The 16,896-nt window shown below is 41.9% G+C and overlaps 2 protein-coding genes across 2 annotated transcripts in view; one reads left to right on the forward strand and one right to left on the reverse strand.

The window, feature by feature from the left end:
• Positions 1–4,467, reverse strand: part of LOC139368172 (calpain 15) — a 77,241-nt gene extending 72,774 nt beyond the window's left edge. Inside the window, exon 1 of the mRNA XM_071106779.1 lies at positions 4,215–4,467. The gene's annotated coding sequence lies outside the window, so the exon portion shown is untranslated. The remainder of the gene's footprint in view (positions 1–4,214) is intronic.
• Positions 4,468–7,290: 2,823 nt separating this feature from the next.
• Positions 7,291–16,896, forward strand: part of LOC139368186 (ankyrin repeat and fibronectin type III domain containing 1b) — a 283,187-nt gene continuing 273,581 nt past the window's right edge. Inside the window, exons 1-2 of the mRNA XM_071106820.1 lie at positions 7,291–7,392; positions 12,120–12,188. Of these exons, the coding sequence (XP_070962921.1) occupies positions 12,172–12,188 (17 nt within the window). The 5' untranslated portion in view covers positions 7,291–7,392; positions 12,120–12,171. The remainder of the gene's footprint in view (positions 7,393–12,119; positions 12,189–16,896) is intronic.

Below are 16,896 nucleotides of genomic sequence, written 5' to 3' on the forward strand. Positions count from 1 at the left end.
ACCCAGTAACAGAATTACATCATGGGTCCCTGATCTGTACTGCGCAGAGTTGCAATTTATGGATATGAACATCCTTCTCCTCATATTTCACAAGTTTGGACATCACAGTGCAGCACAGTGCAGTACAATAGAACACAGCAGAATAGAGTCCAGCACAGTGCAGTAGAGTACAGTCAAGTTCAGAACAGTAAAGTAGAGTATAGTTCAGTACAATATACTGTAATGTACTTTTCTGGACGTCCGGTGTCGGTCAGTGCTCAGTGGGTGAGGATTCTGGTTACAGTAAATGGAAAGAGGGGGCTCATGGGTAGGTGTAAAGCCTTCCGCATGCGTTGGTTTTGCTAGCGCCCAGCCAAACTCAGCTAGGTCAACTGAACGAGGGTGCTCGAATACTTCCTTAATAGACCTTCGCTTGAAAAATGAGACAAAAAGCGGCAATAGTACTGTTTGTCCATCTTGAGATGACGTAGCCAATATACACTTTCTCAAAGTAGTCAGAATTAATCTAAGATCATTCTAGAAACATGTCAGTCATTTTGACGTTTTTGCAGAGGAGATCTTAGTCGCAGAATTTTACATCTAACTAATCAAATACTAATCAGTATTTCTTAAGTGAACAAAAGGTTCATGGAAATGAGTCGTCTCTCGTTGAATGACAACAAACAATGCACTGAAGAATCCCTACTGTTGACCAATCACAGACTAAGGGGAATAGACTTCGATAACAGAATTACCCGTTTTAATCACTTAAGAACTCAAACAAAATTGATATCAGTCAAATCACTATAACTATTTGTTAGGTCTACCATTACTTGTTAATTCTGTGAACTTTCATTATCCTCCCTCCTTATGAGGGAGAGACATTAGAAAATATATATTTTTTTATTTGATTTTTGGTAATTGAATTACAAGGAAATATTTCTTAAACTTACAGAAGATAAACAATTTTTCCGAAACTAAATCTAAGTGTTGATATTAGTTGGCAGGGGTCTTTAAGTTAACATTGTGTTTTGATGTATTCCTGATGCCCTTTAAGACATTTTCTGGTGGATGTTTTCTAATGCCCTTTTTCCCTCTGCTTATCCTTATAAGCTAGTGATGCACCGAAATGACATTTTTGGCCGATACCGATATCCGATATTTCCCTTGGCAAAAAAAAACCTTTTAAGCATTCTAGTACAGTTAAATAGCTAACACACACACACATAGACGTAGTGGTCTAAGGCACTGCATCTCAGTGCAAGAGGCGTCAGTCCCTGGTTCGAATCCAAGCTGTATCACATCCGGCCGTGACTGGGAGTCCCATAGGGCGGTACACAATTGGCCCAGCGTCGTCCGGATTTGGCCCGGGGTAGGCCGTCATTGTAAATAAGAATTTGTTCTTAACTGACTTGCCTAGTTAAATAAAGGGTACACACACCGACCAAAATGTTATTTTGTTGGCATTTACGGATGTCCCCATTATCAGTAAAACATCATCAAAACCTATTTCTTTCACTTACTTGCTGTGCTGTTTTGTTGTTCATTTGTTCAGCCGTTTCATTTGCAAACAGGATTTCATCATACATGTCAAGCAGTGAAGTTTCAGCTCTGTCTGTCCGTGGCCTCTCTTCCTCGGTGCGCACTGTCATTGTGTCCGTTTCCATCTTGTCCAGCTGTGCATGTAACATTTCACGTAAACCCTGTTTGTCTGCATCGAAGTAGCGGTCCTTGTATATAGCATCGAGCATGGTGGTGACACAGTAAAGAGAGAATGCCACCGAATCGCTTGTTCACGGTCTGTGTCGGCAGTTTTGTTGAGCAGGCGTTTCAATGCCATGACAGAGGGTATCACGTCTGCTGCAGGCGCAGTTGGTGAGATTATTTCTCCAGTCAGTTGTTTTGAATGGAGCTAGGGGTATATTCATGTTTCCAAGTTTCAAACATGTTCTCAAATGTCATTGAAATGGCAGCAGCAATATGACAACCAGCATATTCATGAGCATGCAATACGACTTTCCTCAGTACGAAATCCTCAACGACCCACTGTGCTTTCAGACTCAGGATGCTTATGAGGCTGATATCGCTGGTCCAAATGTCAGTCCTGAAGCTAATAGCAGTGACGCTATTACTGTGTAACTCCGGTAGGGAAACATCTGAAAAATAGCGCACTTGGTGTACCGGTGCTCGAACAGTCGGCAAAAGCCAACATCACCCACGACAGAGAACGGTTGATTGTCAAGGGCAATGAATTCCATTATCTTGGCATTAATGGATTTCGCCTTTGAGTTGTCTCGCTGAAATGTTCTTACTCTTTCAAATGACTGCTCGACTTGTTGACTGCTCGATCCACACAGCAGACATTGTGGGCCAGGTTAGGAATGCTGTGTTGCACGTGTAGTGCTACATTTTATTTGGCGTCATTACGTCATGTACCCACGTTATATAGGTATGCACGTCAGCTTTGACATTGATTTGGCACATCGGCGTTAAACGAGACATTGGGCCGATGTTGGCATTTTTAGCTAATGTCGGCCGATTCCGATAAGGTCACCGATATATTGTGCATCCCCAATCTAAGCCTTTCATTTTTTTGGCTAATTTTAAGATGGGGAAAATGGTTAAAAAATGTATCTATGACTATATTTCTCATAAATATAGACTCTTGGTTTTCAATTGATATGTTCCTTATGAACTTCACATGTTTGTGCTCATGGATCCTTTTTGATGGAAATGACCTGCATTTAGGTTGCCAGTATGGAATGCTGTCCTGACATCGTAGACAAACACAAGTGTTGTCATAAAACGTAAGAGTGGTGTTGTGTGCATGTTCCCTGAAGCAAGGACTGCTCTTCCATGTAACAAGCTCCCTCTCAAACAGAAAGCGGTTTTCAGTAGACAAAATATGACTATGGTTGCAGTCTTCGAACACCAGTTTGAAAGAGTAAGACACTTATAGATTGGAAAAAGCATTACATACATTTATTTGGCAACGTTTCTTCCTTAGGCCATGTTGGTTCTATTTAGCATTTAGGAATCAGTTTGATTCTACTCTACGGTAAGCTAGCCTAGCCATAGCTGGCACCATGTAAACTGCAATTCCTATGCTTTGTTTTAACGTTAAGAAACGTCAATAATCATCGCTTGCGAAACGTTCAAAGAATCTTTCGAATAAAAAAGAGATACACATACTGTAGCAAATTTTACAGATCCATACACTGTGTACAGTGGTTGAAAAAGTACCCAATTGTCACACTGGAGTAAAAGTAAAGATACCTTCATAGAAAATGACTTGAGTTAAAGGGAAATTCACCCAGTAAAATAACACTTGAGTAAAAGTCTAAAAGTATTTAGTTTTAAATATAGCCTACTTTAGAATCAAAATGAAATGTAACTGCTAAAATATACTTAAGCATCAAAAGTTAAAGTAAAAATAATTTAAAATTCCATATATTAAGCAAACCAGACAGCACCATTTACAAAAAAACTTTTACAGACAGCCAGGGGCATACTCGAACACTCAGAGGTCATTTACAAATGAAACATTTGTGTTTAGTGAGTTTGTCAGATCAGAGGCAGAAGGGTTGACCTGGGATGTTCTCCGGACAAATGCGTGAATTGGACCATTTTCATGCCCTGCTAAGCATGCAAAATATAACAAGTACTTTTGGGTGTCAGGGAAATGTATGTAGTAAAAAGTACATTCTTTTCCCCTAGGAATGTAAATTAGTGAAGTAAAAGTAGCCACAAATATGCATTTATAGTACAACAACAAAAACGACTTAAGTGGTACATTCAAGTATTTTTACTTAAGTACTTTACGGGAAGAAAACACCTTCATCAATAGGCGCTAAGGGTAGTTCGCGTCTATGAATGGGCTAGACTAGCCATACAGGGGCAGGCAGAGAGTCAAAGCATATCTATCCTATGTTGCTTAGGTTTAGCTGGAGAGCAATGGCTAGTCCAAATACAATCACGTTCCTACCACGGGGAAATAAAATAACTTGCAACAAAGTTTATAATAGCAGCACAGCGTGACAGCTAAATTAGCTACAATGTAACAGCAAGAAATCATTGCATAGTCAACCCATAGGATGACGCGGGACAGCGGGAGACAATAAAGCCGGGGGACAATTGTAAACAAAGACAACCACTAATATAGATTGGTATAATCGATATTGTCAAAGGTTTGAGTCCATTTCGGATTACACAATCTAGGTCGAAAGGATTCTTACCTCAAAACACGTAGCTGGTGATGTAAGGTTGAGGACAAGCTGCTCCTTTCTTGATTGTCGAACGTACTAACTTTTCTCTCTTAGCAGCCAAATGTTAAGTTCTATCCGAAATTGCAGTTTGATCTGCGTTAGCTGCTGAATACATTGTTCACCGTTACCGCCTCACTCCAGTGCATCCTTGAGCTATTTGTTTTACTAGCTAATATCTAATTTCTCGTTCCACTCCATCGAGTTAGGTATTGAATACAGTCATCATGTACGTTACCTCAAAAACACCAGGAAGGGGAATCTCCAAGGAGCCAAAGCAAAATAAACGTACGTTTTCTTCGTAGACTAAAATCAGTTTAATTGTGTTTCTACGTTCAGTATGCGTAGAGTTCATTCGGGAATAGGACCAAAATAACTACGTTTCCCTTGGTACACCGCAACTCTAATAAGTAGGATATCCGTTCCCCCCTTTTTTTTACACAAATGTCGTCATCATTTTGAATTTGACATTTTATTAAAATACCACTGTATTATTTTCTGACGTTGTTTAATATATAGTGTATTATTGTATTGAGCACGTTATGCATAATGACTTAAGGTATTCTTGTTTTAGAATTGAACATAATAATAATTATATATTGGTTACAGGTAGACTACATCTAATGTATTAGGCTTCATCAGTTTGCACACCCTTCTATCAATAGACACACAAAACACCACAAACAAACAAAACTCCACAGAAACCAGTGTTGGGGAGGAGTGAACTACAACTAGTAATTGGGGCTCCTGAGTGGCGCAGCACTCTAAGGCACGGCATCTCAGTGCTAGAGTTGTCACTACAGACCCTGGTTTGATCCTGGGCTATCACAACTGGCCATGATCTGGAGTCTCATAGGGCGGGCACAATTGGCCCAGCGTCGTCCGGGTTCGTGGAGGTTTTGGCCGGGTAGGCCGTCATTGTAAATAAGAATTTGTTCATAATTGACTTGCCTGGTTAAATAAATAAAATAAACTCCATTTTGCAGTAGCTTAGTGGTAGTTGAACTAAATTGAAATCTAGGTAGTGTTTTCAGTAGTTAATTACTCTTTTTAACATGTAGCGGTGTAGCTAACTACTAGCCTACACAATAACTACTGGAAGTATCCTACACTACTTATTTAGCAAAAATAAAATAAAATATTGTTGTAGGCAAGAATGTCCTTTCTTTTTCGGCATCAGACCTGCTTAATTCTCACTTGAAACAGTTATTTTGTTTAAAAGGCCAAATTACACATTCTGTTAACACACACCAGAGTGTTCTTGCAATTCATAGAGTATGACATTTCAGATTTAGATATGATAATTTATCATGAAGTAGTTTGGATTTAGTGAACTACTTTTCCAAAGTAACTTTAGTTAAGTAAACTATATTTTTCTTAAGGGTAGCTTTAGTGTAGTTTAACTTGTTCCAGTGTGAATTAATTGGTAGCTTGGTAAACTATATTTTCAGCGTAGCTTCCCCAACACTGACAGAAACACATAAAACACATGTTTTACAAATACCAGTCAAATATCGAATCTCTTGGAATATCTTATTCAGTGCATTGTTCATTTTCCATTCCATTGCATGTTATTTGAAAATCACAGGGTCCCACAAACAAAGCCATAATAACTGTCCCACCTATTCCTATTATTTTTTTGCAGACATATGCTGTCATCTAGTGGCACTTACTTAAGTGCACCATTCAACCAGACTAACAAAACGAACAGATATTATATTTAAGAAATACAAGGCTTTTCCCAACTCAGTTGACGCATATAGAATAGAATAGAAGAACACATTTTTCCCCAGATCTAACTTCAGTTCTGGCATTTGGATTAATTAACATATAACAGCAAGATATCTACCCCCCCCCTCCCTCCACCCCAAATTATTAATAGATATAGGGTCAACACCCATGACATGCCTTGAGCGAGTAACACACATATCAGGGTCTCAAATTCATCTCAGCTAATCCGAGTTGAAGATATCTCTTTAAAATGGTAATGTCAAAGTCCCTGGCTGTAGGCTAGGCATGGATGAATAGCCTAATATCATAAAGTAATAATGTTATCATTCACTAGATGTAAATTATAGACCTTTGAAGTCTCCTTTATAATGACAGTCTTTGAACTCATATACACATTTTTTTTCATGGCCTTTAAAAAAAAGAAAGTAATCTCCCTTCGTGTAGAGTGGACTGATGCCAACAGAGGATTTTGTTTCAGCAACCGCAGGATAATATTTCATTTTAATGTCTGACTGCCTGAATAAAGAAATAGGCCTAAAGAAAATAATAATTATTAGTAGTATGTATTTGTTTTAACAAGTTGTTAGAGGACATCTAACATCAATAAACAGTTTATGCGTATAATTAGTGCAGGGGTTTTCTACGCCATCAACAGTTGCTAAAATCTGTGAAAGGGCTAATGACATATTTAACCAAAGACATGCCTTGTATAAACTACTTTTATTTTACGTCAATGTAGGGCCTAAAGCTAAAATGCACAAACCCTTTTGCATAGCATGTGAAAGAATTTGTGAGCCCAGATAATCTCTAATGCTGGTGTCACTCCATGTGTTTGAACCGCGGAGGGTTCAAGGATTATGTTCGTCAGAGTTATGACTTTAAAGTGTGTCATGAGGGAGATTGAACAGGGTCTATAGTATTCATTCTACATTAATTGTACTGTATTACGTTTTGAACTGGTCCTAAAACCATTTGATTTATAATCAGATTTCAGATCTCTCTTTCTCAATACTAGAAATGGCTCCGTTATCAAGTGGGCAATTAAAACAAACTTAAAAGTAAACATGTTTTCTTAAAATAAGGGTTTTCGATAATGTATCAAAGGGCCCATGTGTTTCGGAAAACGTTGTTCCGGCGGAGTTCTAGTGAAGTGAGGCGGAGCGAACAATCCTTTCAGGGGATGAAACGCGGGTTGAAGAATAATGAATGAGAGAAACTGGGCGGAGAAAGTTAGACTTGATTTTCACATGTCTCTTAGTGCCATGGTAAGTGTACTTTTTTTGGAGTAATATGACAGCTATTCTGCAGTGGATATGTATTTGACTTTATTTCACTGTAAAGTAGCCTAAATAAACGAACATTCTAAAACGGTCTGGACTGGAGTTAGCCACTTGGATTGGAAGACTTCTTTGTGAAGAAGGTATGTGAATGTGATGAAATGGGATTGGAACACGTTCTTTTTGCGCTTGTCGCTTTGAAAGACAGTGCACTTGTTCTGCCTTTGTTTGACAATCCACAACTCTGGGTTATGATGAACTGTTTATACATTTCAAATGTAGCCTATGCTCCAATGTTTTAGACCAAGCAACTAATTACATAAGTAATTTATTCGGGGTTTTAGTGTGTGTATTGTTTTCAAATGCCAGTAGCTCTGCGTACACACTGTTGTCATGACAATGCTACGGAAACAGCGCATGGCGCGTTTGTTAGCCGCTTACTGCGTTGAACTTCTATTCAACTACTGCCATTCTAGGCAGTTTACAAATCCACTCTCACTACAAACTAAGTCTACTTTCATTGGCTATGAAGTCTGGAATGTCATGGTTCATGACGCCAAATCTTTTAAATACAAACGTTCTATTGGGTGTTAGCTAGGTTCTCAAAATGAATATTTTTTTCTCTGTCCAGCTGCACTTGCTGATGTTTGACTCTTGTTGTAGCCTATTTATTCAAAAAACACATGGTGATAATTATACAACTTGCAAATAGATTTATTCAATGAGTTGTTATTTTATATGTAAAGAAGTAGTTAATAGTGGTTAATAGCAGTTAAGGTTAAGGGGTTAGTAGGGAATGGGATTAAGGAAATAGTTGAGTGAGGTGTGTCCTGTGTTTCTGTGGGACTGAGACAGCTTGTGACCCCGCTAGTCAGGAAAGGGATGCTTTTAGGCAGACAGTCTCTTGTTGTTAATAGCCAGCACACATGTGGAAGTGACAGCCTCTACAATAGGGCCAGGAAAGAGTTTGGGCTAGCTGCTTGGAGGAAAAAGGAAATCCAGAGGTGTGTGTGTGTGTTTGTGAGTGTGTGTGTGTGTGTCTGGTGGGAGGTTCGCTGAGATTACAGGGTTATGGACTCACGTGAGAGGATGCCAGTTCACAAGGGGCTTTCCTTTGTCCTTCATAAAACGATGTCATAATTGGAACGGATCCGACCTGTATCCAATTTGATGGCTGTAACAAAGTCATAAACAGGATATGAATCTTCTGCTCTGCTCAGCTGAGTCTGATAAGTTTTATTCTTTTACGAGTTTTCCAGTGCTTTCCTCAATGCAACACGACCTGTCTCATTGCCGATGGACATTTTAAGAAGTACTTACAGTGCTAAACGCCAACTTGCTCTCCGGGAAGACTATAAATCACTTGAAAATCCAAGGCTGTTGTGTACATGCTGTTTGCTCCCCTGCCTCTATGTCAGAGCACGCAATGACGCCTCTCTCCAGCTATACGATCGCCTGTAAGGCACAGATACGCACATAAACACAGAGTCACAGACAGAGGCCTGGCAAAATGAATACATCAAAGATACATCTGTTACTTATGCATGTTTGATGGCATAGGCAGGCTGTAGACACTCACTGCCCCAAGTTACAGCATTTATTAGCATGCATGACTAGGTGGAAGCTAAGGCGTGAATGTAGATGACTTGGGTTATGGAGAGACGGTAGGGTATAGCTAAGACGCTGTGTCAGAAGAATATGGTTGCACTTAGTAGGCATGAAACAAGGAAAAACGAGTTGAAACAAAGGCAGGGGTACAGGAACCTGTCCAATGTGTTAATGTTCATTTTGCATTGGAAAACCTTTTCGACCATTTGGGTCCACTGAACTCGATTCAATCGCCCCCAAACGGATCCCCTTGGTTATAGCTTCTATGTGCTTTAATGGAATCAAATGACTTGGTTGATTCCAAAAAGTGCATTCACAGGGGTTTTTAAAAAGGGTTCAAATGGAGTCTGACATGTATAGGAAATATGTGTTTACTGTGGGCTCGTCCATAATGGAACCCTATTCCCTATACAGTGCACTACTTTTCACCAGTGCACTTTGTAGGGAATAGCATGCCCTTTGGGACACTGACCTTTTTTTTATTATAACTGTGCTAGGGGCGTATGGGTGTCAATACCGAAACCCAATTTTCAGCAGGTGCTGTGGCCGTAAACGATTTACAGAATAATTATGCTGAATAAATACATGCATAATATTATTAATCATATTCATGGTATGTTTTCAGAACTGGGAAAGCTCTGTGGCGTCGGAAATAAAAAATATTTCAATAGAGATTCATTCTAGGTTTGTTGCTTTTTTAAAGTTAATCAAACAAGAAGTGTGTTTTATGTTAACTCAGCAAACAAAGAAACATTCTTTCACTGTCAACTGTGTTTATTTTCAGCAAACTTAATATGTGTATATATTTGTCTGAAGACAACAAGATTCAACAACTGAGACATAAACTGAACATGTGACTAACAGAAATGGAATAATGTGTCTCTGAACAAAGGGGGGGGGGGGGGGGGTCAAAATCAAAGTAACAGTCAGTATCTGGTGTGGCCACCAGCTGCATTAAGTACTGCAGTGCACCTCCTCCTCATGGACTGCACCATATTTGCCAGTTCTTGCTGTGAGATGTTACCCCACTCTTCCACCAAGGCACCAGCAAGTTCCCGGACATTTCTGGGGGGAATGGCCCCATCCCGCACCCTCCGATCCAACAGGTCCCAGACGTGCTCAATGGGATTGAGATCCGGGCTTTTCACTGGCCATGGCAGAACACTGACATTCCTGTCTTGCAGGAAATCACGCACAGAACGAGCAGTATGGCTGGTGGCATTGTCATGCTGGAGGGTCATGTCAGGATGAGCCTGCAGGAAGGGTACCACATGAAGGAGGAGGATGTGTTCCCTGTAACGCACAGCATTGAGATTGCCTGCAATGACAACAAGCTCTGTCCGATGATGCTGTGAGACACCGCCCCAGACCATGACGGACCCTCCACCTCCAAATCGATCCCGCTCCAGAGTACAGGCCTCTGTGTAACTCTCATTCCTTCGACAATAAACGCAAATCTGACCATCACCCCTGGTGAGAGAAAACCGCGACTCGTCAGTGAAGAGCACTTTTTGCCAGTCCTGTCTGGTCCAGCAACGGTGGGTTTGTGCCCATAGGCGACGTTGTTGCCTGTGATGTCTGGTGAGGACCTGCCTTACACCAGGCCTACAAGCCCTCAGTCCAGCCTCTCTGAGCCTATTGAGGATATTCTGAGCACTGATGGAGGGATTGTGTGTAACTCGGACAGTTGTTGTTGCCATCCTGTACCTGTCCCGCTGGTGTGATGTTCGAATGTACTGATCCTGTGTAGGTGTTGTTACATGTGGTCTGCCACTGCGAGGACGATCAGCTGTCCATCCTGTCTCCCTGTAGCGCTGTCTTAGGAGTCTCACAGTACGGACATTGCAATTTATTGCCCTGGCCACATCTGCAGTCCTCATGCCTCCTTGCAGGATGCCTAAGGTACGTTCACACAGATGAGCAGGGACCCAGAGCATCTTTCTTTTAGTGTTTTTCAGAGTCAGTAGAAAGGCCTCTTTAGTGTCCTAAGTTTTCATAACTGTGATCTCAATTGCCTACCGTCTGCAAGCTGTTAGTGTCTTAACGAACGTTCCACAGGTGCATGTTCATTAATTGTTCATGGTTCATTGAACAAGCATGGGAAACAGTGTTTAAACCCTTTATATTGAAGATCTGTGAAGTTATTTAGATTTTTACTAGACATGGTCCTGAAAACGGGACGTTTATTTTTTTGCTAATTTTACGGAAGTGTATGGGCAGTGTCTTTGGATGTGTCATAGATGTGTTTGTGTGTGACTTGTGTATGTGCGAGCGTGTGTGTATATTTAGCGTTTCCTCATACCCACTCTGAACTAACTACTGGTCGGATCCTTCTAATATCAATGTCCAATAAACAATCTACCATATCTACCATCCAAGCACAATAAGCACTAGGCCTATGTAGGACTCAGCACTGGAGAGGAAAGAGCTTTTATGTGATCATCACATACCACTAAGAGCACTTGACAATCCCAGCCCTTGTATGGTTCATCTCCATCTCCATTATTGATATCCAATAGTTTCTATGTGAGAGGAGGCCCAGGGCAGAACATTGGAGGAAATAGCATAGAGAGCATACAGGACAGTGAGGGAACAGAGAGGCCACTACTCCACTAAATCACAAGGCCTAAAGGACAGCTTTGAAATCCAAGACACCAAGATCTGAGAGGATTTAGGAGGTCCTGGAGAGAGAAAGAGAGAGAGAGAGAGAGAGTGAGATAAGGAAAGACACAGAGTGTGGATGAGAGAGAGAGAGACAGACAAAGAGACTCAGAGAGCAAGAGAGAGAGAGACAGACAAAGAGACTCAGAGAGCAAGAGAGAGAGAAAGAGATAAATATATATGTGAGTTAGCTGAGCCACAGAAGTCTTCATGGAGCCTCCTCTGTAGATGACATGTGACAAGGTGAGAGTGAAAGAGATGCGCCTACCCTCCCACAACACCCCCCCGTCACCCATCCCTCACCGCACCCTTCGGAACACTGCATACGTAATGAGTTCCTTGCCCCCTCCCTTCCACCAAGCTCACTCAATCGATCCCAGGTGTGTAGTACAGTAGCTGGTTAAATATCTTAGCCAACTGCAGGCTACTGCAAGAGGCGCCAGGTACGCTAGCGGTTAAGAGCGTTGGGCCACTAAACGAAAGGTTGCTGGTTTGAATCGCCGAGCCGACTATGCTCTCTTGAGCAAGGCACTTAAAATTGCTCTTGAAAGTTGCTCTGGATAAGAGCATCTGCTAAATTGCAAAAATGTTTTCTCTGTAGGTGATGGTTTCACTGTAAAGAGAGTGCAAATTGGGGAGTCGGAGGAGCCAGAATGGAGGACCTCATAGGGTAAGAGAGCTGACCATTTCCTTTCATCATGCGTGTGTGTTATTGTGTGTTGTCAAGAGGAATTCCTGCCTCTTTTTTGGTCATTTCCCCCCTTCATGAGCTCATTATTGCAGTTTCCTGGAAGTGTTGTTGCCATGTGCTTTGCAGGCGTAAAATCAGGATTGGGAAAGCATTTGATCTGCGCACTACCACGCTGTTGGTGATTACACCAGTAGGTTATTTGGATAGTATGACATCTTATTTTGTGGTTAAACACCACTCCAGCTACAAGGTCCAAAGCGAGTGCAAATGCAGGGCTCATTTTGAATAAAGAGCCTTTGTGGTTCTTGCTGCTTGTTTGAACGGTTCTTTATGATCTGGATTCATGTGTTGACTGAAGTGAAGGGAGCATGTGGAACCTGTTGTTTTTGTGTAGGGGGGGAGGGGGGGGGGATTATAGCACCTAAGCACTACACTACATAAGGCCCAGTGCACTACTTTTTGTGAAACATTTTAATTCAGATTTTTTTCAGGGGGTGCTGCATCATCCTCAGTACCCCTACTTCCCGTGGCGATGTGTACAAGTTCAAACAAAACCTGGGGGGCTAATCTAGTATCAGCTTTGAATACAGTTCCTGGTTCTTTTTCTGCCTTTCATATAGGAGAAGGATGGAATTATCCCTAGACACCGTTAGTATTCAGGGAAGAAAAGCTGATCCTAGATCTGCGACTAATGGAAACGTATTTTAGGAGTCCCTTTGCAGGACCTCATGTCTTTGGCAGATGTTTTTGTAAACAGATGCTCTGTGTCTCATGGTTTCTCTTGTCTCTCTGATAATTTTCTTGGGACTGATCTTGTTAGGGACTAAGAGGTTTCCAGACAAACGTGTCTGTGCATTTTAATAGCTAATCCTGCTGTATTTTTAGCCATTAGAAGAGTGAACCCTTTCCAAAAAGTTAGAGTGCCTGCTGTCGAGTTTGTTGGTTGACTTTCACATGCCACATGCACACACGCACATACACACACACACACACATCGATGTAATCACTCTCTTCTGAACGCTGTAGAGTCAGCAAAAGCAGAGAGTGATGCCCCGGAGGATTGATAAGCTAGCTGTCTGTAGAAAGGAAGCCTTTTACATGTAAAAGTCTGCCGATAGCGATGTGGAGCTGATCTGTAAAGCCGTTCGTACTCTGTGGAGTATCCTGAGTTGCCCCTGGTGCTGGATCCTGACAGAGCTGATAGATACTGTATACCCAAGGCCTTATTGCTTCAGAAACATCTTTGACATGATCAGCTTGCTGACAACCTTTGTACAACCTTAGCTTAACCTTGTGCTTTTGTTGAAGTTTTTACTTAACTCCCCAAAACAAACTCCACACGTCTGCTGTGCAACTGGGTGTCCTGTTATTCTGCAAACAACTGCCACACAACCTGATTTCAACGTTCAACCAACCTTGACAGCCAATCTTAAAATCGATTTCACGATGCCTTCACAACCCACACACCCAATCTTCATTCAATCTCCACACGATCACCATGGAACTCCCTCACATATATCATTCACAGTGTCTAAACAACCTCTGCAAAACCACAAATCCACACAACCTCTGCAGCTTGACCCCCCCCCCCCCCCCCCCCCCCAACCTACCTACTACAACCAGGGTTCCCATATGTTCAACTGTCAGAAGAACTGATTCCCTTTCTAGCTGTGCACTCTGTGTAGTTCCATTCATAAATATGTGTTCCCTAGTGAATAAAGCTTAGGGGTATAATTAGATGAGAGAGATGAGGAAGTATCCTCTCAGGTTTTTAACATGCGCTTCTTTTCTCCCTTCCCCTTTCACAACTACTCGATGCTGATAACAACATAGAGACGGCATTGTGTGTCTGCATGGGAGGGCTAAGCTTTATTGTAAATAAGGGCATGTCCTGAGAGAATCGACGAATGTACCATACGTATGTACAGTAGGACCTTAATTTGAGCTAGTTTGCTACAGCAGGAACATCATTCTACAGCAACAGGAAATGTGAATTGTTACGTGGATTATAATTCATAGACAAATCAATTGTGACGTATCAAAATGGAAATGTCAAACTTCAGGAGCCTCAAACACACGACAAGGTTACAATTACCTGCGACGGGGTGATCAAAAGGAGATCCTTCATCTGTACTGTTGACGTGTTTGTGTGTGTGTGTTTCCATCAGCACTCCTCAATTTATGATGTGTGTGCATGATACCGAACACATCTCCCCGGTCTATTGTATCAATAGTGAAATGTCAGTGATTGTTGTCATCTCTCCCTCATTCCCCCTGCAGACATGTTTCCGTTAACGATGAGGTTGCACTATACACTATACACCACATAGACACAGAGATAGAGACAGAGAGAGACACAGAAAGAGAGAGAGACAGAGAGAGACACAGAAAGAGAGACAGAGAGACACAGAAAGAGAGAGAGACAGAGAGAGACAGAGAGAGAGAGAGAGAGAGAGAGAGAGAGACAGAGAGACACAGAGAGAGAGAGAGAGACACAGAAAGAGACAGAGAGACACAGAAAGAGAGAGAGACAGAGAGAGACACAGAAAGAGAGAGAGAGAGAGACAGAGAGACACAGAGAGAGAGAGAGAGAGACACAGAAAGAGAGAGAGAGAGAGACATCCCCCAGCTTCCCAGGTGAAAGCCTCTGGAAAACCGGAAAAGTGTGTAATTGACATGCTCAATGCCACGTCCACACGCCACTCATTCTCCTACAGTAGCATCCGTGACGAGTCATGAACCCAGCATGAGATGAACACCAGGAGGAGGACAAATCCCATGCATATTCACATCACAGTTACACAGTGGGAATATTATGCAGGGCAGGTCATATCAGGAATTGGATGGAAAGCCCAATTCTACCTGAGACCATCCAGAAAGGTATGCGTTGTATGAGTAGCAAATACAATCGTCCAGTTGCCACACTAACTCATGGATAAATGTAAAGATGAAAGGGTGAAGGAATGAAAACTCGAGCTTACGTGATTGTGTAGATGGATAGTGTGTTTTAGACGCTGTAACGTTGTATTCATTTCTGCACGACTCATTCTGTTTAAGAACACGGATATTCTAGTCTGCATTCTGCAACACAGTATGTGATGTTATTCCCTGCTATGTGTTGCACGACCAAGTAAACGGTTGCTCACCGTGAAAACAAACCACCGCCGTGGTCCTAGCTACTCTCCCTATCTATTCGGCTGTGTGTGTCTGGAGCAGGTGTTGCTCTGCAGCCCTGCAGGCTACAAGGGGGATGAGAACGCCGAGCCAGATTAACCCTGAGCCTCCTGGCCTGCAGCCAAACACACTGCAGTTGGAGTTGGGCCTGTTTAGAATACATGCTATTGGAGCATATTGGAGCAAAAAAAGTGAAATCATATATATATATATTTATATATATATATATATATATATATATATGATTTTTTTAAATTTTTTTTATATATATATATATATATATATATATATTTTTTTTTTCTCTCCTATATCTTGATAGCTCTATATGTCACAGGGTGCCATGCGCACCACAAATCTGTCATAGCCCGCTAAACTAAAGCCTAGGTATTAGCTGTTGGAGGTAACACAAGTCTTCAGGTCTTAACTGAGGTTATTTGTCAGCGTGTGTGTGTGTGTGTGCGTGCGTGCGTGCGGGTGTGTGTCATCACCCTTCCCTCAGACCACCCGGTTCCCTTAAAGCTGACATATAGGCCAGTGCGAGTCAAGCTCCAATAATGGGCTGTCACCATTACGCCTCTCAACTAGAGACGACCTCAATTTTCTTTTACGAAACGACTGAATAGATGTAACGTCTCGGGACCGCGATTATATCTCTGTGAACTCAACTTCACTTCCAGAAATTGAGCTTCTGAATGGGATTTCTAAATTGACTTGGGAGGGGGGGGGGAGAGAAAATGTTTGCTGCAAATAAAATGTGATTGCCAAACAGAAGTTGAGGGTTAAGATGAGATGACTCCTGCTCATTCTCTTGCACGGCGAGATAGGATCAGAGAGGGAGAAGATGCAGCAGTGCACGGAGCAGGAGGAAGTTTCTCCGAGAGACACTGACCTGAAACTCTGTTTTTCTCGCTCTAATAGTTAGGATGTCAGATGGATATACTGATCCTAAACTCAGCAACAAACAAAAAAGAAACGTCCTCACTGCCAACTGTGTTTATTTTCAGCAAACTTAACTGATGTAAATATTTGTATGAACATAACAAGAATCAACAACTGAGACATAAACTGAACAAGTTCCACAGACATGTGACTAACAGAAATTGAATAATGTGTCCCTGAACAAAGGGGGGGAGGTCAAAATCAAAGTAACAGTCAGTATCTGGTGTGGCCACCAGCTGCATTAACTACTGCAGTGCATCTCCTCCTCACTGACTGCACCAGATTTGCCAGTTCTTGCTGTGAGATGTTACCCCACTCTTCCACCAAGGCACCAGCAAGTTCACAGACATTTCTGGAGGTAATGGCCCCATCCCGCACCCTCCGATCCAACAGGTCCCAGACGTGCTCAATGGGATTGAGATCCGGGCTTTTCACTGGCCATGGCAGAACACTGACATTCCTGTCTTGCAGGAAATCACAAACAGAACGAGCAGTATGGCTGGTGGCATTGTCATGCTGGAGGGTCATGTCAGGATGAGCCTGCAGGAAGGGTACCACATGAGGGAGGAGGATG

The sequence above is a fragment of the Oncorhynchus clarkii genome, chromosome 16 (assembly GCF_045791955.1).
Source record: "Oncorhynchus clarkii lewisi isolate Uvic-CL-2024 chromosome 16, UVic_Ocla_1.0, whole genome shotgun sequence".
Lineage (NCBI taxonomy): Eukaryota > Metazoa > Chordata > Actinopteri > Salmoniformes > Salmonidae > Oncorhynchus > Oncorhynchus clarkii.